The 22,569-nt window shown below is 42.5% G+C and overlaps 1 protein-coding gene across 1 annotated transcript in view; it reads left to right on the top strand.

Moving 5' to 3' along the window:
- The window catches only part of LOC311260261 (nectin-2), a 79,842-nt gene extending 58,167 nt beyond the window's left edge, over positions 1-21,675 (top strand). The window contains exons 7-10 of the mRNA XM_084357875.1: positions 17,448-17,583; positions 17,756-17,813; positions 17,965-18,051; positions 19,937-21,675. Of these exons, the coding sequence (XP_084214001.1) occupies positions 17,448-17,583; positions 17,756-17,813; positions 17,965-18,051; positions 19,937-20,143 (488 nt within the window). The 3' untranslated portion in view covers positions 20,144-21,675. The remainder of the gene's footprint in view (positions 1-17,447; positions 17,584-17,755; positions 17,814-17,964; positions 18,052-19,936) is intronic.
- Positions 21,676-22,569: the final 894 nt, after the last annotated feature.

Below are 22,569 nucleotides of genomic sequence, written 5' to 3'. Positions count from 1 at the left end.
TTAAAGCTGTATATCTGCATCACTGGCTACTTATTCGCTCTCCATCCTCTCTAACTCCTGTCCTCACATTCCCTGTGTGTTTTTCTGTCTGTGTGTATTTCTGTTCCTGTGCTTGTATTGTTTTTTTCCCTCCCCTGTGGCTGTTATGAGTATAAAATAGTGGCGAGGACAACGCAAGACATATTAGAAAAAGTTTAAAGGGTCAGTTCCCCTCAATAATGAAAAAGCATCTTATCACATTCCTCTCTTGCTTTCCAGCTATGTAGATAGTTTGAATTTTTTATTAGTCCAGGCTCGGCGGTATTTCAGTGTAGCCACGTCCCATTGAATAGTACACCCTGTGAACTACTTTCTTTTAAATTAATGGTCCTAATGTGCATTATGATTAGATCTCAGCCAGGTGTAAATCTGTACAGGGTGACTGCAGAAAATCCCTCTTGTGTGGTGAAAAGTCACTTAACTTCTTCCTGCTCAAGCCCCAGGGAACCAAACTGAGCTGAAAAAAATGATTTTGATGTAATGGTTGCATGTGGTATTGCAACGAGCACACTGTCTAACGAAGCACTTTTCTCATACACAATCATTTGGGAAAGAAAAGGCTGTAAAATACTCGCAAACCCAACAAAACGACTCTTTTTATTATCAGAGTAAATGATTAAACTGTGAATTATGTGTGTATCTGTGATTGAATAATTCTATCCCATAAATGTGTGCAAGGAGCGAGCAGGAAGCTAAACAGCTCAGGAGGAGAACGACTCTCATGCATGTGCTGTCATATGGATGAATGAATGAATGAATGGAGCATCTTTGACCATCCAGTGCTCCTTAAAACATTCATTAGGGCTTTTCCAATGGCGCTTTTTGCTTCTCCAAGTCAAACCATGTGGCTTTGATTTACGTTTTCATTACCAGTTTTAGTTGTGCTCAGTCACGCCTGAGATGGACGATCTCTGGAGTCAGGTGAAAGCGTCCCCGACCACATCAGAGCTTGTTCTTTGTGACATTAGATGGGCTTCATTTAGGGACAGATTGTAGTGTACTCTTCTTCGTCTATACATTTCCATAGATTTTAAATAGAACTAGATAGTAAACCCAAAGATGGTGCCCATTCAGTCCAATGAGAATTGCTCACCTGGCCCATTCACCGAAAAAACTTCTGTGTTTACTTCCTGGTTATATGGCCCACTGAATATGTCCGGTAGAGTTTCTCCTACTAGCCCCGCAGAAATCTGACACTGATTGAACAGAATTAAGCCGAATTAACCCAAACTATCTTCTTGGTTACCACAAGTAAGAGAAAAAATTAATGAATCGCCCCTTTTAATATGTGATCCTGTCGGACAGAGAGAAATAAGAGACTCCACTAAGCCTTCGAGGGTGAAAGTACAAGTTAATTAATTGAATCATGTAACGCATGGGTGATATTGTTTCTCTTCTTTTGCCTCTTTTTGTAAATGCGTGTGTGCGCAGGGAAAAAAAGTGAACAGAAATGCAAAAAAAACCCCTCCTCTTGTCTCCCGTCTCCTTCAAATCTGCTTTCATTACCCTCCTTGTCCCCCGATTGCGCTTGTCGCCTACTCTGCCACTCCTGCCACAGCTGCGTACAGTGCAGTCGTAGCCTTTCAGTTCTGGTGTGACGGCTGGCGTGGCGACTGCTGGCTGCCAGCGTGTCCTCTGGTGAATCGCGGCCCGCCGTCAGTCGAAACAGAGCCTGGTGTTTGGTGACATTTAGCATTTTACCGCAAAAATTATGCATCAGTGTTGACATTCAGCCTTATGCATAAAATTCATGATGTATGTGGCACTTCCTGTAGGCGCTGTGGCGGGGAGAGAGGCAAGGAGTATGTCACAGCTGAGGCACGGACACACACAGCATCCCCACATATACACACACACTTGGAACGTTAAAACAATAGCCGTACTGTATGCACACACGCTTAAGAAAATAAATGTCCACGCACATCCTCATGCGCCTAGATCATCAAGCCTTATGAATGCATTTTTAAAACTGTGCGTTTCATGTTTCCTTCCCATTCATGTGTCTTCATTATAGATTCAAGAAGAACCACCTACACACACACAGAGAGACACACACATACACACACCTCTCCCCGCGGTACTTCACTTTATTCATTCTTCGCAGATTAATTCCGGGACGACACTTTTTATGATCCCCAATTTATGCCAGCAGTCAGGCAGGCCTCCCCTCTCCGCTGCCTCTCCTCTTATCTCCCCTGCCTCATGTCTCTGTCTCCCTCTACATGTGCGCTCAATGAAACAATGGTACTTTCTAGTAACGAGCAATGAGTTTGTCAGGTTTTAAAAGGAGAGGAAGACAAATGGAGGGAGGGAACGAGAGGATGTGAAGATAATGGGTTTCTGTGGTGATTAACATTCCAGAGTGGCGCGTCAAAGAAAGTGTGACTGTCCTATTGTGTCTTTACTGACAGCCAAATGAACCGAGGTCGCGGGACCGGTTTCGTCTGTGGCACAGAGGGTAATAAACATACCATGTCTAATCTGCATCTTAGGTGCCGGGGCGTGTGTCTGAGCATCTCCGCTCGTGTCTGTGTGTAAACTCAGAGTGACACATTCACCCTTTTCTTCTTTTGTGTGTGCACAATGCAGCCGGCGTGCCGGTGAGTGAGCTCCCGTTCTCCCGGTCAGTGAGTCAGCCTGCTAGCTGACTAACCGGTCATTCAGTCTGTCGGGTGGGATCACCAGGTTCTTGCCACACTGCTGTGACACACCTGTCACCTGGAGCGAGAGGGATTGAGCTTCGTAGATGTGCGTGTTTGCATATGTGTGTATGTGTGTGCGGGAAATGGTGTTAGGCTCTTCTGTTATACTTAGAATGACATCATTCCTGCCGAGTGAACGCTGTTGACATAAAGGATTAACACAAATGGTGGCAAGTGTTTCGCACACAGCCTGCACCTGTCGTTTCCATCATTAACTCGATAGGCGGTGAAAAAGCAAGTCATGTGTATGTAAGATGGATACAAGTAGCTCCTGTATAGCCTCTTGTGTTTGTTTAAAGCAGCCACTCAAGCTGTAGAATCTGAGCCTTAAGTGACGAGTGCTTCAATAAAACCCCCCAAGTTTTTCATTTCAGCTGGAGTGGAAAGAATTTTTTGATTAATTGATTTGTTGATGAGCAGCAAATTAAATGACTTTGAGTCTTTTTTTCCAAAACAGAAATACCGAATGCAGTCTACTCTCTCAATTAGAGTTTTTCTGCTTTTCTTCATCTTCCCTGGATGTGAAAACAAACTTTTATCTTAGGTTTGGGCTTTCGGTTAGACAAAACAAGCAATTTGGAGATGACAGTTTGGGCTCTGGGAGCATTTCTGACATTTTATAGGCCCAACATGAATCCAACGGGCCGATTTATCATGAATGAAAATAAAAGTTGCAATTCTTATTTCGACAGTTTACTAAAGAAAGTGAAACTGAAACTAGGTCAAATACTAGTCTACACTTTAGGCTTCGTAGCTTCATCTAAATTGTTTGAACAATGTACAAGCAAACGCATAAATTACTTGTTTTTCTTTCACTCATGAAATAACTACTGTAAGATTTTAGCAAATATTTCTCTTTTGCCTTAAAGGTGCACAATGTTGTTTTGGGGAAGACATTTTAATCAAAAGATAAAGATCTAATAAAGATAGATAAAGATTTTTATGCTTATACAAACTCTTTGTTTTCATGACTGGATAAACTCAATAAACAAAGGTCAACACTATTTAATAATGTTTTACTTTGTTTATGTCTACTTCAAACTGTGTTGGGGCCTAATTTTCCCCTGAGAACAGGTTGTTTATTCAGTTATGGAAAACATTTTAGAGTTTGTATTATAACTTCACTAATATTCTAAATATCAAAATTAGTTTGAATTTCTTCTCCATACACAGTGCCCCTTTACTAGATCTAACAAATATTTGATTGATGCATCTGTCAAAGCTCTTTACAGTAACATAGGTGACCCCAGTGGAAATCAAGCACTTTAAACCTGTGCCAATCCGAGCTCGAAGAGGACCCAGATAAAACTCTGCCCTAGGCTTTATCATCAACATTCCCTTCACCTTTGCATGCTGGATATAGGCCACAAATGCCTAGCTAATCAGGTAGTCTGTCTGGAGGTTGCTCATGGATTCTGAGCTAAGATCATTTGATTCTCTCCAGTTCCCCGACTTTGATCGTAATGTCTCATCCGCCCTCAGATCAAAATGTACATCCGACTATTGCCCGCTGTTCTGCCGGGCTGTGCCTGCACCCGCACACAGTCAGGTGTGCTTTGAAAGCTGAGCAGAGCCGACAGGTTTTTTGAGCTAAGTTAAGCCAGGGATTAAGGAGAAATTTACTGCCCATCTAGGTGTGTGTAATAGTATCTATTTTTGACTGCCTTCAGAGAGAAATGCCTGGTTCTCCCTCAGAAAGGCATCAAAACCTCTTGCATCATCCCCGGCTCTCACTTCACACAGGTGCTTTTGTAATCCATGCACACTCGCAGACACTTTGAGAGCGCGCTGAGTATTCTCTCTCTATTTATGAGTATTTCCCTGTGTACCCTGTGTCTGTGTGTGTGTATGTTGTCTCCACATGTGCTGTGTGTGTACATGCATGTGACTGAGTCGATCGTGTATGCGTGTTCCCTTTCTTCTGGCGTGCCTAACTGGCTCTGACACATCTGTGGCTTTTCCAGGCGAATCAGGGCCGGTGCCAAACTGCCAAGAAATCAATGCAACAGACTCCGCTCTCCTCCTTTCCCCCCTCACATCCCCCCCTCTGCCTCTGCTTAAGTCTGCCCCCCCTCTCCACTTCTTTCTCTCTCCCTCTCTGTCTCTTCCCTCTCCTTTTTTCTTCCTCTGTCTTGCTCAGAGCACTTATTAAAAATGGAGTGAGTGTGTGCTGCATATTTAAAATGGTCATGGATGGATTTAAACGGCTGATGGTATTTAGTGTCTCCTCAGGGAGCTGCTATGAGCCCTTAAGCTGACTCCTCTGACTGGAGCCTGACTGACTGGTGAGCACACACTAAACCTCTAATAATGACTTGTGTACACACAGTGAGCCCAGCACATGCATGCATGCAAGCACTCACAGACACACACAAACAGGCAGGCAGGCAGGCATACACACACGCAGATACACACACTCATTAAGGCACACTGCGCTTAGTTGTGACGGCGACTCTGGTCACGTCCGTCATGCAGGGAATGGATGCAACGCGGTGTGCAATGTATGCTTGTGTGTACCCTCATCGGTCAATAACTCATTAGTTTGTCTGCTTTGATGTAGCAGTGTGTAAATGTTTATAACTGTATTTGAAGACACTCTCATGGGTTCACAGGCGTGTCTAAGTGTGTGTGTAAAGGAGTGTGTGCACGTGTGTGTGTGTGTGTGTGCGCTCTGAACAACAGTCAGGGTAGATGTCACACTGAGCCCCTTCAGGTTGAACAGCAAGTGTTTCTGTCATGTTGTCTTTCATGCCAGCTTGGATTTGGGTTTCAATCTGCTCCCAAGTGTCCTTCACAGAAAACACTATTGATTACCCCACACACACTCACACCGAACATAAACGCTGCTGCTGTGAAGCACACACACAAACACACTCCGTGATAAACAGACGCCCCCGCGCAGAGCGGGGAAGGCGGGAGGATCCGAACAGGCAACAATGAGAGGTGGAGGAGGTTGAGGAGTTTGGTAATATCTGAATATTCAGAGCAACAGTGCATAAAAGAGCATTTCCAATAACTAACCTGCGCCTGCAACCGCTCTTGGTTTGGAACAATGAGATCAGTGGCGTCGCCTCCAGTGCATTCAATACCCGGTGGAGGATGAGAATGTAGATTTATTATTGATGCTTCGAGGGTTTTTAACGGCGGCTACTTGGCGTAATGTCGTTTGATGTATGTATGGCAGTTTGACATCTTCCATGCGTGACGTGCGAGGGTTGAAGCGTGTCCATAGATGTGAATATTTGCATCTGTGCGCGTGCGTTGGAAAGCACGTACGTTTGCATGCTGATCTTTGCGTGCGTGTGCTTGTGCAAAAGCCTTGACACATGTGCCCGCCAGCATGCACGCTCACATTTATATGTTTGTATTTGCACTTTAAAGACTCTGGCCAGTGCGCTGCGGCGGCGCTGTATTGTGATTTATAGCTGACAGAGCTGTAGAACAGACACAGTGATGACCTTTGACAACTCTGACACATGTACAGCAGTTGCCTCGAATCAAAGGAGGAACACATTTCTGATTTCCAACAACAGTTTGTTTTTATATCCAGAGGCGCGGGTTTGAAGTGTGTAGCGAGAGTGTGTGCGTACATCTTGTGCCAGAATACAGGTTGCATCCTTTTTACCGTTGCATAAATCACCAGCACTCCATTGCCAAGCAGCCAATCAACCGCATTTAAACACTAATGAAACCATTCTTTATTCCCGTACAGATAAATTGGACTGTGAATGCTTTCTTCCCCACCTTCCCGTCTCTTCTGTGTTCTATTGTTTCTGTCCACCCGCTTCCAGTGGCAATGCATAACTGAATGGCAATGGAGGAAACGTCTTTCTTAATGAGCGTTTGAATTCCAGTTCGACGAGAGCGTAGTTTTTGGGTGTCTCGACAGCTCGCATTGTTGCGGTTTCTCTCCAGGGGTACGGGATGAAGAGGAGAGTGAATGAATGTGGAGAGCACGCAGGGCCATTACGGCGCTGTGTGTCATTAATCAGCGGCTGATGAGAGGCAGTTTGAGCGAGAGATGGGGCCTATTACTGCTATGGCACTCTCAGGACTCCGTGCGAGGCTTTTTCTTGCTGCCTACTTTGCGGTCAACAATACAGCAGGTAAACAACACTTGAAGGGAAATCATTATCCCAACAAAAACCAGAGCAACTTCTCAAAGAGGATCATTACTTTTATATATTATCCTGCTGAATGAGCGAGACATGCGCAACTTTTTCTTGTGCCACATACTTTTTCACTCATTCTTCAGTTCCTTTCCCCACCCGACACATCTTCAGCGTCTACGTCTCCACCCTGCAGCTTGAATCTTCTATTCTCTCAGTTCTCTATGTTCTCTACTATATGTTCTACACTCTCTCCCCTCCTTCACCATCTCTGTCTCTTCCTCTGTGCGCCGTTTCCTTTCTGGCAGTCTGTGTGAGGAACTTGGTAGGAGGGCGACATGACGAGCGCTCACATGTGAGTCGGTGAGAGTTGAGAGAAATGAACGCACTGACTCTCTGCGCTTCAGAGAAAGAGGGAGGCAAGGAGCAGTAGCCAAGTCCTAGACGTTTTATTTTTTTTTCCTCCCCTTCTCATTATATCTAACATTGCTGCACAGCAGGCAGCTGAATAGATTGCAGTACATGGAGGCTATTACAGTGCAGCATCCTGACTGTAGGGGAGAAATCTAAGAGGCTAGCAGAGTTTGCGGTTGTATGTGTGGCTGAGTGGTGGGTAATGAGGTGAGAGTCCCTTCTAGCCAGAGGTTAGCAGTAGTTAGGAGGGCAGGTAAACATACCAGCTGCTCCTGACTGCCTGGCCTCAAGGCCGCAGTGACACTGGTGGAGGAGGAGAGAGTGGTGTGGGGGGTGGGTTGAGGAGAGCGGAAAAAGCAGGGCAAGAAGATGGATGTGGGGCCTAAAGGCATCAGGAGGTAAAGGAGGTAGAGGATATTCTCAGATTGCAACATTTACTGTGAATTACAGTGTTTACACAGGTGGCTACGTTACCTTCCAAAGTCATTTTCCATTACAGCTGAATAATGTAATGTGATCTTAAAGATTACTGTAATAACCTGATTACTTTCAGGTTTAAACATGTTTTCTTATGTGTTACACTCAGAGGAAATGTAGGACACCTGCTGCTATTGGAAGGGCCTTTGAAATTTTCACTTTAACATTTGCAGGAAGAGTTTGACATTTTGAGAAATGCGCTTACCCGCTTTCTTGCAGAGACTTGGATGTGAAGATCAAACAGATTTCAAGTGTGTGTGCACTATGGAGCTATAGAAACAGGTTGTGACTATCCCAGCTTGTCATAGAGAAGCGGGGGGAAACGGGCTCTCTCCAAATGTGAAGAATCCGTCTTTCTACATTTCTGTTTTTGCAGCTTAAACGACATCCTACATCTTGATTAGTGAGCTTTAGAGGGATAGGCAGATTTTTTATTTTGTTTTCTTAACTTCAGATAGAGCCAGGGTTTCCCACTGCTTTCAGTCATTATGTTAAACGGAGCTAAGCTAATTGCCAGGCCATAATTTAGTGGTATTGATCTTTTCTCTCATCGAGAAAGCAAACATGATCATTTTGTTAGTATGTTGAACAGTTTTTTTAATTAAGAAATCCTTAGGTGTTTTTTTTTAGGACTGAGGGAAAAATACATTTTTATGATTTATTAACTTGTATTGGAATAGTTTCTGCTGTAATATTGAACAATGTAACACATTTTTTAAACTTTTATCTGCGTGTTTATTCTTTAGGCCAGAAACTCCATTAAAACCTATTAATGTTGCACATCTTTGATACATTGTGAGATCAGTTCAACTTCCCACTCATAATAATTGACTCTTTCCCACTTTTACAGCTCTTCGTATGCTTTCAGCTGCTTCTCCATGCATATTCAAACCATCTATACAGTTTAGCTTCCAGCTAGTACTTAAGCAATGACATTTAGCTCCCGACCTATAACATATTTTGCATCCTTCACCCTCACCCCACTTTTTCCACTTTTCATACTCCTTCAGCCGCTACTTCCAGCAGCATTCGCACCACACCACACAACACACCGCAATTTCTTCAGAAATTGCCTTCTCCAGTTGTTCTACAAAATTCTGTGGTAAAAATTAATGATCCCAAGTCAGTTATGATTAAAAATTAACTGAATTAGTTATTTATGGGTTTTTTTTTTTAAATACAGTATGTATAAAGAGTATTTTCTGATGTAATACAGAACAGTCTAACACAGTTAAAAAATTAACAGAAGTTTGCTTTCAACAGTATCTTCCAGCATAAACAGAACAGTTTCACTTAATGGCAAAAACAGCACTTTGTGCGTCAGTCATATTTAAAATGACAGATGTGTTTTACCGCTATGTATTACAAACATTACTGATGATTAAAAAACTGTTAACCTTGGTTTGCATTTGGATAACAGATTGTACCATTTAATTGTATCCCTAGAGGTAATGTTCTATGTACTAGATTATGATAATCAGTACATATTTGCATTAATGAATAATTTTTCTTATCATTACACTTACTCTGAATTATTATTATTGTTATTATGTTAAATATACATGTAGCATTTTAATTTCACCACCTTAATTTTGTGACAGTGGTGTCATAATTTGGTTAATACGTAATAATAAAAAGTGCTAAAATAGGTTTTGCCATTTTATGTGCTACCATGGATGTGATAAGAACCTGACCTGTGCTTTTTGAGCACTTTTTACTCTTCTGTTAAGTATCTGCGTGCTGTTTCTGGCTCTACCTGTTACCTCCCACCCTCCTATCTGTGTATGTGTGTGAGAGAGAGAGCGAAAGAGAGGCAGAGAGAGAGAAACAGAGTGCTGCTTGTAGTACAACAGATCATTCATGTCCTGAGTGGACAGCTACATTTGGCTAATGCAGCCCCGCTTTCTCCGCTGGCTGCAGCCGACCACCTCGGTGCCAGTGTAAAGTGGACTGTAAATATTGACAGGGAGACAGCAAGAGGCGAACAGCGACCTTGTCAGAGGCAAAAAAGAAGGAGAGGGAGATGGGAGGGGAGGAGGATGATGGAGGCATGGAGAGAGAGAGAGAGGGAGGGAGAGAGAGGGGGAAGAGATGGAGAGAGAGTTCCTGCCTTCTCCCAAGGCAACTGAGTGTGCTTTGATGCACTGTGGCAGGGAACACACTGTCTCCCCAGAGAGGGAGAGGGAGAGCAGCGTCACACACACGCACACACACCATGCAGAGTTTTCACATTACCACAACACAGCTTTTTAAAATGTCAAAACGCACCCACACACACACTTGCATACGTACGAACGCGCACACACAGCATGCACACGCGGACACAGTGTCAGTGACATGATTTTAATCCTCAGCCAGTTGAAAGGCACCGGAATCACAGTAGATTAGAAATGACCAGCATCACCGAAAAAGCCTGGCAACAACGTCTTACACACACACACACACACACACACACACACACACACACACACACTCACTCACAAAATTCAGTCAGCGTTTCCTTCTGTCAGATCAGTAGGGTCTTTCCTCTCTGAGCTGATCAGCTGGTCATCTTGTCCAGACAGGCACAATCAATTTGATCTGATTTGTTTTGCGCTGAAATGAATTGTAATGGCATCGTGAGTGCAGTGAATAGTAAATGACAGTGATGGCGATCGTAATTGGGGTAGTGGGTGTAGCAGGTCTTCAACTGCCATAAAATTAATGTCAGGGGTAGCTGCAGCACTCAACACTGAAGCACGTGCATTGATCTTGAATAATTTAAGTGTGTGCGCGTAGGTGTAGATGTGCGCGTGTGTAGGCTCAGGCCTGCAGCTCACGTATGTACCCTGTTCCGTACCCTGCTCCGTTCTGTGCAGTTATCTACACGGTTGATTATTGAGTTACTGTTTTACCGGAGCGTTAGGCAGGTATACGCACCGCTCAATCCGAGCGAATGCGTCAGTAGATTGATAGGGTGCGTGTTTTACCAAGTTAACCTCAGAATTTAAAGGCTAGGATTTCTCTTTTCTCTTAGTGAGCAATGAGATTACATGTACTGTTCTTTATCTTAATCTCTTTCAGAGGCCATCAATTCATTCGGCCCTAATCTCATCTCCAGGCACTCTGCTGTAGCCTTGTGTTTTTCTGTGCCCGGGTGGTACTGTAGCCTGTGTCTCGGCTGAGTTCAAAAGGCTCGGATTTCATCTGAAACCGGTTTGTCGGTCTCGTTACATCCAAACTCTGCATTAAGGGCGAACCTCCAAGTTTCCACTGACATCTTCAAAAACAACAAAGAAAAACTTGCGCGTATTAAAAGGGAATACGAAATCAAAAAAAAATGTTTGCTCCTTCACAGCCATTAATGGTGGTAGGTTGATCAAACACGTTGGATTTATATAATTAAATAGACGTTTTTATCTTTACTGAAAAGCATACTGGAGAGTGACTGTAAAGATGTAAGGGTGGATAAAAGGGGGAAGATGACAAGCAGCGAAATTCACAAGCGGGACGGTCTCACAACGTCACCGCCGCATGGCCAAGGCTATGCCCCGCTGAGCCAGCAGGAAGCCTCAGGCTTTGGATATTTTGGTCAACTGTCCCTTTTAAAAAGTCAAGCTAACCCATTAGGATTGAATTTGATCTTCAGCTACAGTAGGATTGTTTTTTCTAGTGACCAGTGGCCTGCTAATCCTTTAAGCCAAGACCAACCACATGTATATCTCAACCTTTTCTCCAGTGGATCTGCAGCACTCCGGAAGAGATGAAAATTTCTGATTTTCAGTTTGGTTAGCAGGCAGTCTGTGTTGTTCAACCTTGTGTAGGTGTGTGGGTGTTCATGCCGTGTGTGTGTGTCTACAGATTTGTGGAAGAGGTCAGGAAGGGTAATAAAAACAGGCTTATCTCTACTCGTTAGGCACAGGAGATAAGAGATGCAGAGGGAGACGCTGCAGATTTGTGCTGTCGTATTACCGGGCCAAACAAGCGAATACCAAATTACACTGGCGATGGAGCGGGAATGACAGGAAAGAGGGATGGAGTGAAGGAGGGATGGATGGAAGGAGAGCGGAGGAGGAGGCAGAGATAAATGCAGCAAAAACCCGGCCTGTGCGGGGAAGCTGAGGATAGGCCAGCATGTTAACCTTAATCCCTTCAGGGAGAGGCGTAAACACACAGGAAGAGAGAACAGGGGATTGAGTGGAAAAGAGAGGGATGTGAGATCTTTGTCTTCCCGCTCTCTCCTTCATCCCCTCAGCCTGTGATCAGCCAGTTGCAGGCAGCGGCCGGGAAATCCCTCTGAACCTATCTGAAGCCAGCCCTCTTAATCACAGCCTTCATCTCACTTGGCTCTTCATGCTGCCTCACCCTCTCCCCCCATGTTTGATTCCTCTCCTTTCACCTCCTCTCTTCTCACTGTCACTCTCCCGAACTCCTCTGTTTGGACCCCGCCGCTTCGACTTGACTCATCTCTCACCGAATCCTCTTTCACCGAGTACTCACTCCACATTTGAGCTTTTCCCGTCAGTGACTCATACGCACCAAGTTTTCTAAGGAGTTATGATCCGTCTCCTGAAAAGTATTTCCAGACAGGAATGAAGAGAATATAAAGGTAAATCTGAAAAAAAGTCTCCCCATCGGCTGCGTAGCTGCGGCCAGTATCCAGCCATGCATCCTAAAACTCCAGAGATGCTGGTGGTATTTTCAACTTTGCTGAAGTGGGTCTGTGGTAATTTCAGACGGTGTCAGCCAACCATCCAACCCCATCTCCTCTCCCTCCACTCCCACTCCCACTCCATCCCTCCCCCCTCATCTGCGCCCCGTGGGAGAGTGGTCGTCTATGGTTGACTGGCTGGCCAGGCAGGCACGGGTGAGCAATGGAGGGCTCACATATAGGAAGAGATAGATGTGTATCGGACTAGATGGTCCCCTGCATTGATCTGCTGACAAGAATGGAGCTGACCTTTAACTGAGTTTGAACTGTGGACCATCTTCTCATTCACACTGAATTTAAAACACACACACACACACATGGTTGGACGGGAGATGCAGAGCTGCCTCCAGCCTCAGGGCGCCACTGAAATATATTTTGTGTTATTTTGTATACGCACTTGTTTCTGTGTCTATTTTTATGTTTAAATATGTATGCATCTTGGTGTGTGCATGTGAAAGGCAGCAGGGCAAAGGGCACGCTGCAGACCAGTGTGTTTGTGTAAATACGTCAGACTGAGTGATGAGTTTACAGCAGGGGATGCCAGCTGCTCCTTAATACAATGATGTATGTGTGGCTACAAGACTGTGTATTTCATGTTTTGTATGGGTGTATGGTCTTAAGGTGCTCTGTGTGTGGGTAGGTGTGTGTCTGGTTGTGTGTCCTTGGCGAAGAGCTGCAGGGATTTAACCGGGCTCGGCAGACGTACAGTACACGTACACGCTCCCTCTCTCTGTCTGGGATATTTCATTAGTGCAAGACATGGCTGGTGTCCAGGGCCAACACAGAGGGCACGCTCTCGAGTCAAGTCATTCACACATGATCACTGCACCTCAATCCTTAAAATTGGCCTCTTTTCCTGCAGCAGCTCTCTCTTCTCTTTCAGAGGTTATCTGAGAGGAAGGAGCAGCTTTCTACCTGAAACCTGCTGAGTGAAAATGAGTTTGGTTGGATAATGACACCCGTGAGATAAGGCAAAGCCAAAAGGGGGGGCTCTCGTTTTAAAAAAAAAAATCCCGGGAGCCAAAATGGAGGAGGGCGGTGTGATGATAAACAGACACGGCACTGGAATGAGGAAGCAGTAACACAAAAACACTCGAAAGACGAGACAGGTACGGGTTCAGAATGAATTTACCCTGTAGCCGTTCAGCGATTTGTTTTTAAAGAGACACAGCACCACCATGTGGCCGACGGTTAACACTACATGGATTTGAATTTATGTGAGTAAATGTATTGTGTCGAATGCCAAATTTCAGCTGCAACAGTTGGAAATGTAATAGAGCCTGAATGCCTGCTAATATTTCACATCCAGTCCGTCTCAATTGCTTCAGCTTTTGTGCAGACACGCAGTCTTTCTTTTAATCTTCTGTGTTTTTCTGTACAAATCACCCCTCAGTCCTGTTAAATTACTTAACACTCCATCTGCAGAGCCATCATAACTTTGAAAATGCCACAGTAAAATGTTCTCCACCCTCTTTTATGACAGTCCTTGTAAAAAAAATCTGACTAATTATTTAGCATTCTTCATTTTAAAGTTCACATTTTCTGTTCTTTTATAACCCGGAGTCTGGCGTTTTATGGATGAGCTGAAACAAAAGTATGTTTTACAAGCTCCCGCTTAGACACTTTTAAGAGTCAGACTGCTGAATGAATAATTAGTTTTCATTTCCTGCAGCCTGGCCTGAGTTTCCTCTCCAGCATAATCGCTGCTTGTCCTGGTCTCTTTATTACACGAGTGTTTGAAACCATCAATAAGCTTCTTGTTGTAAATCCAGTGTTATGTGATATTGACAAAATAAAATCCGACAACTCAACATTACAATTTGATATTTTGGCAATTACTTTTTATTATCAGAACAGACTGAGTTCAGGGAATTCTCATTTACTTTTACGTAACCATTAAGGAGAGATGTATGTTGGGTTTTATCGATGTAATCAATATTCTTGAGAATATCTTCATCTCTTATTACAGTACTAATATCTCTGTTGAGTATTCTTATATAAATGCAGTTCTGCAGTGGAGCAAACGAAACCTTATAATTCGCACTGTATTGAAATAATCACAAAATACAGTCTACTGTACATCGCGTGTGATTCAAACTGAACCCTTATTTGAACAGATTTTTGCACGTTGATCGGTTTAAACAAAGTATATCTTACTAACAAAGCGTTGTTTAAAATACTGGGAAGGTACAGGAATCATACTTTTCCCTCAAGTCACTCCAGTGATGTCACCCAATGGCTAAGTTGCATCATGGGTAATGTCGGCGGCAGGTTTTGAAAAGGAAAGGGAATTAAAAAGGCGATATTTCTGGCAGTGCTGTATTGATTTTGATCATTTGTTTAAAAACTATCTATAATGAGGAGTTCAATGCCAGACCAGTGGACTGTTTTTCCAAACCTGGTGCCTACATTACCCACAATGCAACTTAGCCACTGAGTGATCACTGGAGGCCATTTATCAGATTTCCTCTGGAGCCACAAAAGGCTTTATACTACTTTTTTCATATATAGTGTACTCCCCAAGACCCGTTAACACACTTAAAAGTGTAAAATTGGTGGAGTTACCCTTTAAAGGAAAAGTTGATTCCTGTTTGATTTCCGTCTTCAGAATAAAACACATGTTTCTCTCCATGTTTGAGTGCCATGGCATGTTTGTGTCACTTCAGAATCAGAAAACTACTTCAGATACAATGTCGGCTCCACGTGTTGGTTTTGGTCCCCAGGTATGAGCAATTTAGGTTTAACAATGGAAAACTGTTTTGTACCCCACAGAATAAGTCCAAACAACATAATTAACTCAGTTCAGCCCATCAAAAGACAAATTTCTATTTATTATATTCAGAGAACCGCGTTGTTGCATTGTTAAATAGTTGGAAAGCTTAGTGATTGTTGTTGTGACTGAGCGGATTAAGGTGCTTTTCATATTGAAGGTTCAGATCCACTTTGATATTTTTATTAATTTCATGTCTTTCATTTTGTCATTCCCATGTTTTTACTTTCAAATGTCTTCAATCAAGTACAACAAAAATCCCAAATTATAATAACATGACTCAGAAGTAATGTTTATAAAGCCCATTGTGTAGGTGGAGCGCAGAAGCCATTACTGAGCACAATAAAAAAAAAAAGCATGAAAGAAAGAGGGAAACCAAAGCTCAGTGTTCACGGGAGAACATGTAGGGTCAGCCGTAGAGGACGTTGTGCTGGGCTGTAATAAGTAATGAGGAAAGAGATGATCATTAGGACACTTTGTAAGCGCGAAAGAGTGAATTTTTTTAGGAGATATTCAAAGTAGTCTATTGTTAGAGGAGAATTGTAATTAGAGGACTAACAACATTCAATCATGACCCTTCCAATTACTAGGACCAGAGTTTGTTCTCATCAAATGTGCTTCAGATCCTCTCTGCCCTTTACCGCCCCCTCATTAGCATAATCCCCATGGAATACGAGGGGATAATGAGCCGGGTTGCACCTTCAGTAAACACGCGGTGTGTGTGCGTGCATGCGCTGTGCGTGTGTGTGTGTGTGTGTGTGTGTGTGTCAGTGGATGTTCGGTGTGGTCATGGTTCATTAGTGGAACCTCTGCATGATTCCTCTGGTTCGCCTTAATCACCCATGTGACTCAACGCTCTAATCAAGACCCTTTCTGTACTTCCCCAGCACAGTGTTGCGCACACACACACACACACACACACACACACTAATATACACATCCTCTTTACACATCCAGTCTTTTTTCTTTTTTTCCAAGACCACCCTTAGTCATGGGTCTGACAGTGTACGGTAACTTTTTTATATTACCTCCACTCTTACACTGCATGACTTCTAATATTGTTAAATCAGTGGTTCTCAACATGGGTGGCAGCGCTCTGAGAGGGAGGCTGAGGATAAATTAAGGAGTGTAAGATGATTAACAAAATAGGAAAATTAGAAAACGTAGTTCTGCTTCAAGAAAAAAAAACTTTCTCTGACTTTTCTTTAATTTGAGCGTCGAGGTTAATTCCTAATCTCGGGAGAGCATATTGCTTTCGGCCTCATCCCACAGCCTTCTTCTCGTTCTTCTTTAAACGAATAATTCAAGAAGATTGATACCAGTCTCATATCAGTTTATTGGTTCTGAGCCTTTGCCAGGCAACTAGCTGAGACTCCAGGAAGTTGCTGATCCAAGCCAAGAAGTAGTCTGGCACATTACCATCTTTAAACAGATTGTTATTATCTCGCTTCTTTCATGTCTGAATTAATCCAACAAGATGTAACATGATAATTAGTGAACTTTAGAGGTGCCAGTAGGTGGATGTGTTACCTTTCCAAGTTGTCAAAAATATCAATACTTTGATACTTTTTCGCATTTACCGGATTCAAAAGAATCAAAACTAGTAGAGCTATAAAAAAAAACCTGATCTAAAATCAGATTTTCATATAATCACGTTTTGAAGGGATGTATGATATGAATTTTTTTTCACGACGTAAAACTTGTGCAGCAGTTTGAAGTCATGAAAACAGCGTGCTGCACGTTTTCTTCTTCTTCTGTGCTTATTGACAAAATGCAAACCAATTTTAGAGGAGCATGTTGCCACCTGCTGTATCAATGTGCATAGATGCTTTACTTTTGAAAGCAGTATGGATTTATATTATCAGATCCACTGATACTAATTTTTTCCTGGCTGTTTGTAGTCTTTAAAAGCCATTTTATGCTAAGCTAAGCTAACATGCTGCTGCCTGTAATGTCGAACTATGCCTTTTAATTGTTGCTTTTTCATCTGGAATAATAATGCATGGTTTTTATCTCCTCTGTTTTTTTATAAAGTAAGTTAAGCGTAACAGCCTGAATCTCAAGTGATGAGAATCTCTGAGAAGACATGACTTTGAGGTTTCATAACCGTTATGAACCGTTCTCTTAAATCAATTTAAAAAGTAATGCTCTGTTATGGGTTGGACTCTCGTAGTGCCCTCCAGTCAGGTCCACCTCTGATTCTGTCTTATGGTATTTTCTCTCTTCTTTTCGTCTTATTTTTGCAGGTACTCGTCTTCCAGAGAAGGGTCCCACTACAGGCAGCATCATAGGAGCCATCATCGGAGTCATAATACTGTTGGCCATCATCGGAACAGCCATCGCGATGTACCGCAAACACCGCAACAACAAACTCAACGGAGAGTGAGTAATCTGTTTGACTGACTGCAGTTCACTTCACTATTGTTTTTCACGTCTGGGTGTTTGTTCTGTTTGTTATTTGTAAATTGGTCCATTTAATGAAATGCCAGGCTGCATGGCTCATGTTTTTGTGACTCACTGGACAACTCTGTGTGTGTGTGTGTTTGCGTTTTAGCGGCCCACCCAAGTACAAGCCCCCTCCTCCTAAGAAGACCAACAGCTCTGCTAACAGGGTGAGTCACCATCGACACATGTGCCTGTCAGGACAACAGTATTATTAACCAGACAGTTGTGTCAGGTTGTTCTTCACATAGCAGCGCTAACAGATTGGATCATATCTCCTGAAATGTGCTGACGTGTGTGTGTGTGTGTGTGTGTCTTCAGGAGCTGAACATAACTCATGCCCCTGTGGTCGAGAACACACCGCTGCAGGACGAATACTACAATACCCAGAGTGCCGAGCCTGTCACGGTAAGGGAACATGTTGGTTTAAAAAGCAGAGGGGACATACAGTCAGAAATTTTGTAACTCAAATGTACATTACTCATTACGTGAATCATGGAGTGAATCAGTGTGAGCTTCTATCAAAATGAAAACAAGTCAAACTCTTCTTCAGTACATCATCTTTTGGCTATCTTGCTTTAATCAGGGTGGTATCTGAGGTTGTTTCCTGTTTTCTTTACGAGACAGCATCAGTCCGTTCTTACATGTTGTGCAACCAAACAGGGAGAGAGAATGCCTCACATTATAATGTAATCCAAAACCAAAGCTTGCTCTAAGGGAACCTTTGGGTTAAGTGTTGAAAGGGTTAATGACAGTATTTTAACTGTTATCAATTTGCGAAGTCGTGTGTGTTTTATTTATTCAGTTTCTTATTACAGTTTCCATCCCCCTAGAAGGAAATGAGGAAGGCTGTGGATGAGCTGCAATCTCATTGTTTCTCAGGAGTGTGAATGGTCATTTAGTTCGCACTGTGTCTGTGGGCAGTGAGTCAGAGTCTGGAGACTAAAACTTTGGGTAATGGTGTGTGTCACTGCACAACTGCAGTTATATATATACCAATTAGCTTGAAGCTTGAGGATACAATAACAGTGGTTTACAGTTTAGTGTTTAGCCACAATCCAGGGGAATTGATTATGATTAGGTTTTTTCTTTTTTTCTCATTATTACACTCATCAAGATAAGGGGAGACTTGTTTGGTATAAATACTTGAATTGTTCAAGCCAAAACATCTAAAGTACAGTAGATATAATCAGTTCTGGAAAGTATCACAGTACTGTCTCTAGTAACTTCTTGATGGGCAATATCCCCTTTTTGTTCTCACTCTGCCCTAAAACAAAACACAAGCCTGTGTTGCTCTGTCATTTACAAACTCAAATGTAAACATGTGCCTTTATAGTAGTTTTTAAACAAGATTTCTGTCTCTGTTCATAGGCCCCAAAAACGTGGCATAGTGCAGCTTTAAGTTTCTCTATATATCTGGACTTTTTCGCCAGAATCCAGGGGACTTTTTTATGCTGTAACCTGCGAATTTCCCCTCTCGGTAGGAGATCACCAAATCTTCTATTGAGTACATAGTAGTACAGATTAGAAGTGCTTGAGTCTTTCCCTTGTATTTAACTGTTGCTTCTCCTCCACTACATCTCGAAGGCAAATATTGTACTTCGGACTCTGCTGCATTTATCTGACTGCTTTAGTAACTGGTCACTTATAAGATAAAAGATTTTTCTTCCGTATCTGTCCAGTAAAAAACTATCTACCTCTAAATTTGAAATTGAACATTTTTAAGCTAAATAATCAATTTAAAACTCGGAATAGCTATAAAATGCATTGCCTAGAGATGCGTAGTTTACACAAGACAGCCCCACTACAAACATGATCTCACAGAAAATGATGCATTGCTGTAGATTAAACCACCCAGCCGAGTATAAAGTAGTTAAATGCAGCATAAACATTAATGCACCAGTAACATTAATCCAAAAACATCATATATTATATAACGGTAATGGCAGGGATCATTTTTCTGCATGAATTATTTTTTTCTGATAATACTTGCACACTGTAATAAGCAGGACTTCTACTTGTGGTGGAGTATTTTCACAGTAGAGTACTCATTATTTATTATTATTTACAAAGCAAAGGATCTTAATACTCCACCACTGGATAGAACTTCACCTTAAAATATGGACAGAAAACTGCTGTATCATGCTCTAGCCTTTCAGAAACTGATGAATGACATTTTGTCTGCAAGAATACATTGTGCACCAGAGGCTGTTGAAACAGAGCCTAGTGAACCTGGGGTAGATATTTCATCAAACATAAAGGATGATGTTTTCTGTTGTCTTGTTGCTGCCAGGACCTGGACGCCTACTATGATGATGAGGCTAATGTCGATGACGTGAGGGACCACTATTACTCTGCTGCCCCCTCTGGCTGGGATGATCCCAGGAACAACGAGGTCCCGCCTCCCTACATGCGCACAGACAGCGACCCCCAGGACTATCATCAGGGCCCCAATGTCAACCGTGGGGATAGCTTCGTGTCGCCCGCCATGTTTGTGTGAGCAGATGCTGAGAAGCCGCGTGTGTGCGTTCGTGTGTAAATATGTGTGCGTGACTGAGTGAGTGAATATTTCTGCAGAGAAAACACTTGGAGCTCTGTGAAGGAAAAGTGTGAGGACTTGTGAATGTGAACATTTTGTGCTTAGCTATGAATTTTCAAGTCTGTGCTGCAGAAGCAGAGCTCTGATTTGCCTTCTTGTTTGAGAAATTTGTCTGTGATCAAGTTACAAGTAGCATGTGCTATGAAATCATCAGGTTCAGGTGTGTGTTTCTCTTCTTTTTTAGTATGTGGCTATTTGTAAACCCTGATTAGCTTGAGCCAGCAAGATACAAAATGTTGCTAATATGTTGTATGCACAACTGCAGCACACAGTTACAGGAATATAATGAAATTACAATTAAATCATAGAGAAATCAAAGACAGGATTGTTCTAAATACGCTGTTGAATGTGACATTATAGTCAGGATCACTGTTGTTAGATCACTGTTGGAGCTGATGTTATTCTCAACACTGAACTGCCTTGCATTATCGAATGTGGGGCTGTCACACATACATTAGAGCCACAGACATGTCTTGGTTAACAAAAGCACAATCTGTGGGTATTACACGTTACCTCTGTCTAGTCGAATCTGTCTGCTGTTGTTGGTTTCCAAAGCCAGCTGGCACAAAGTCGGTGTAAAACAGGCGCCCTGTGGAGAAGCTATTAGTTGCAGTTCATCGTGCAGAGCCGAGACGAAACTTACAGACCATGTAGACATCAGGGGGTAAACCACAGCGATGGGGCTTAACTGCTGATGCAATATTACAGTTGCTTAGATATTTGTGTTTCATATCTGATATTTTTTTCTTATGTCTTCTGTATCTGGCCTTTGCCAACCTTGTGAACATTTAGTGACAATTAGCTCAACTCAGGTGGAAGGGAACAGAATTTAAGAGCTGCTGACTGATCGAACACGATTGGCCTGTATTTTTCTAGCTGTAATATTGTACTTTATTTTGTATTTACTTACTTGCATCCATACTTTAAAGCCATACTTAAACAATTCTCAGTTCCTTAAACAAGTGCTGCATTTTAGGGGGGATATCTGTTACTTTACAACACTGAAAACTTTTGTGCCTGTTTTTTTTTTTTTTTTATATCATTCACTTTGTCTACCAGCATGTTCAGATGGATTAGGATAAATCTGGATTATGTCCATGAAATCTGTTGCAACTCATCTCTCTAGTGGAGGATTAAGTAGTTTTTTTTTATGAATTTCAAACAGGGGTTGAAACGGAGCCTGATGCATCCGTCCATTATCAGGGACAAGGGTTAAACAGGACTTCTTCATCATAAACCCAAATGTGTCTCTGTGTGTTTAGTGCCAACCAGTTTGTTTTATCAAATAGCCTTTCAAGATAAGTGATTTTGTTTTCTCTTTAATTGAATGATGTAAGTTTGAATCTATTTTACTCTTCAAGAATTGTATTTTTAAAATCATGTTGACATTTGTTGATTCAATAAACAGTTAAATTATGATCCTGATCAAATCAGTCGACCTGAGTGATTAGTTTCTTTATTCTTTGCGGCTGCAGACATTTTTCACTCCGGTTGCAATTCCACCGTTTCACCATGTGGCAGCAGTATGGACTGAAAGTATGGAAAGGTTTAGCCCAGTAGATTTACAGCTGTCACTGGCACATGCTAACATTTAAAAAAAAGAAAACACAGAATATTTGGTTGCTTATTTAGTTATGAGTTTTATGACTTAATAATATTCCTCTGTAAGTAATAAGAGAGGTTATAAGCATACAGTCGCATCATCAGACTGCAGCTGCAGTACCTCCGTGTGTCCATGCGAGGGCTCTAGATTTTAAAGGCTGAAGCTGCGAGATGCTTTAACACACCTGATACAGTGGCAGGCGCTTGTTCTCTGCTTCCACTCCTCTTCTCTGACTCATCTCTTTCTATCTTAAGCTGCATTTCCTCCAATCCCGTACGCACAGTCCCATGAAAAGTCGACTGGCACAAGAAGAGGTCCATTTTTAGATCGGCGTGATTCATTTCTAGCACGGAGACTGCACCAAAGGAGCCAGAAGAATGTGCAGTCTTTTTAGATGCAGAATGCGAGGATTACATACATCACCTCCCTGCACCACTGACTCACACGTTTAAACCACTTGTGTCTCTCAGCTTATCCATATTAATTTGTAGGGAGTGCAGCAGTGTCCTGTATGAGCCGGGCCCGGTGCAGATTAGCTTCTGGTACTGCAGATGAAGGTGAGGCCTGACCAGCAGCTCATCATGACTCTGCAGTCTGTCCTCGGCCTGTATTCTGATCACACAGGTACATGGGCATTCTGAGAAGTAGTGGAAAGTGTAAGGGGTTTATTGCTGACATAATACAATTTGCAGGTGAAGGCCGTTGAAGAATTAACACCAAGGTC

This window comes from Pagrus pagrus (genome assembly GCF_965226575.1).
Source record: "Pagrus pagrus genome assembly, chromosome: 7".
Classification (NCBI taxonomy): Eukaryota; Metazoa; Chordata; class Actinopteri; order Spariformes; family Sparidae; genus Pagrus; species Pagrus pagrus.
Note: the sequence above shows the minus strand (reverse complement) of the source record. Positions and strands in the feature narration are given on the sequence as shown.